Source organism: Sminthopsis crassicaudata, chromosome 3, assembly GCF_048593235.1.
Source record: "Sminthopsis crassicaudata isolate SCR6 chromosome 3, ASM4859323v1, whole genome shotgun sequence".
In the NCBI taxonomy this organism is placed as follows: domain Eukaryota; kingdom Metazoa; phylum Chordata; class Mammalia; order Dasyuromorphia; family Dasyuridae; genus Sminthopsis; species Sminthopsis crassicaudata.
The window spans coordinates 563,640,777-563,642,896 of NC_133619.1; the positions used below are offsets into that span (position 1 = coordinate 563,640,777).

General features: G+C 48.4%; 1 protein-coding gene across 1 annotated transcript; it reads right to left on the bottom strand.

Moving 5' to 3' along the window:
- Positions 1–430: 430 nt before the first annotated feature.
- Positions 431–1,825, bottom strand: LOC141562394 (E3 ubiquitin-protein ligase TRIM21-like). Its single transcript, XM_074302435.1, has one exon. The coding sequence runs from the start codon at positions 1,823–1,825 to the stop codon at positions 431–433; it is 1,395 nt and encodes a 464-aa protein (XP_074158536.1).
- Positions 1,826–2,120: the final 295 nt, after the last annotated feature.

The window sequence follows — 2,120 nt, forward strand, 5'->3', positions numbered from 1 at the left end:
AATGCACAACAAGAAAGATACAAAGAAGCACACCAAAAGCTAGAATTCATTTCACATTTTTATTGAATGGAGTAAAAGATAAGTTAACAGTAATTCAAGTGACATAGGAGTGAAATAGCTTGAAATCCATGGCTTTTGAAGAACTTTGAGAAATTCTAGGAAGACTATGAAAGCCACAGTCCTCATGTGTGTTGTTATTTTTTTTTAACTGCTGAAAAAGAATTGCTATGTTTTGAAATTTCATAAGCAGAATCCACTGCCAATCAGAAGGCACAACATACATGGGAAGAGTCCTCTTCAGCTTGCAGGGTGAAAGGCAAGCCATCTACAAGTTGGTGATGCTCCTTGTCTTGCAGGGGAAGTTTGGAAATGGAAAAACACCAGCCTGGGAGCCTAGTGGTGGGCTGAGAATTCCTCCTTGTTGGAATGCTCAGAGAGACGAATTGCAGCAAGAACAAAGATGAGAATCCAGTGCACAGAGAGTCATGGGAGCAGGCTTTGTTCCTGGAAGTGGGGGGCCAGGAGAAAACATGGGTCTAACAGGAGCTACAAATGAAATATCAGGTAACTGATAAATAAGAGAACTCTGCAGAACATTGTAAAAGGCCAGAATGCCAGTACGGTATTCTAGGTAGAGTCCTATCCTGGGAATAGGGCTTTTCAGTCTGTGGTCCAGCGATCCAGGGTAGGATTGCAAAAAGTAATCCTCTTCCTTCCTGACACATCTCAGAAAGAACACAGAGGGACAATGGGTCTTGCTGCCACCACTTTGTCTCTTCAAGCAGGGGGTGTGGATCCCCAGCATCCACTGAGGTAATCCTGTCACATCCACCTCCCAGTATCGTCTCCCTGAGCTGAAGGCCTGCTCAGCAAGGACCATGTGAAGATGCCCGTCATCACCAGGGTGGGTGTCCACCGGCCAGCCTTCTCCAGCTCTTACACTCTTCAGATCCTCAGCCACAATCAGGCAAGGACTGGCTGATGCAGGATCCAACCTGATGTGCACTCTGAAGCGGTTGAGCATCTCTATCATGCCAGGGACGGGACACACTCTGACCTCCGGGATGAGCGCCTTGGCCCTTTGGGACAACACTGACTCGCTCCTTTCCAGCAACTGCTTGACATCCCGGAGCAGATCCACATTGGCTTGGCCCTCTGCTTCCTGGAGATCTAGCATGAGGTCCTGAAGGGTTCTCATTTGCTGGGAAAGTCTGTCCTTCTCACTTCTTTCTTCTTCCTCAATCCTAGCAAAAGGGCATTCCTTGAATAAGTGCAGGTTGTACATTTTGTAGTATTCTTCTGTAATCATCTTGTGCCAGTTCACAAGAGGTCTGGGACTAGCAAGAAGTTTCTTTGCTTCCTCAAAGTGCTTCTCCAAGCAACTTTGAAGGTGCTGCAGCTTCTTCCTGACATTGGGAGCAGCTTCTTCAACAGGACAGTGCCTGTGAGCCCCGTGCTCTGGGGTTTGGCAACATCTGACACAGAGCAATGTCTGGTCGTCTTCACAGAAGAACTCCAAGACTTGCTGGTGAGTGGCACAGCGCCTCTGTCCTTCAGCACTCTGCAACAGCTGGGAGCTGAGCTGTTTCCCCAGTTCAGTCAGCTCTAGCAGGCGCCCATTGATACATAAAGGTGATTCTCTGACCTGAGACACTTGCCTGCATTCAGGGCAAGAGAAAGCTGTAGCTGCTGAGCTTGGGAGACATGCTCGGCAAAAGCTGTGCCCACACCCGATGGTGACTGGCTCACAGAAGTACTTCCAACAGATGGGACACGTGATCTGGCTCTGCAATTGTTGCAGCATTTCCACAGCAGCAGCAGCCATTTTCCTCTCTCCACTTGCTTCTGTTCTGCAGCAGCTGAGATGAAGAGCCTTCACTTCTATTCAAAGCAGTGCTTCTGAGCAGAAGAAGGCTCTCCTTTTATAGCAGGTAGCCCCACCCCTCTAGAGCCTCCCTGGCAAGGTGTGAATTCCCCTGTCCCAGAATTCTGAAGTTCTACCTGAGAACTCTTCCCAGTTGACAGAGCCCTGAGGACCTCAGAGTTCATACTTTTAGTTGGCTCCTTTGAATGTTTGGATTTCACCATCCTGATGGTTCCCCTATCTTTTAGGAAGAAGC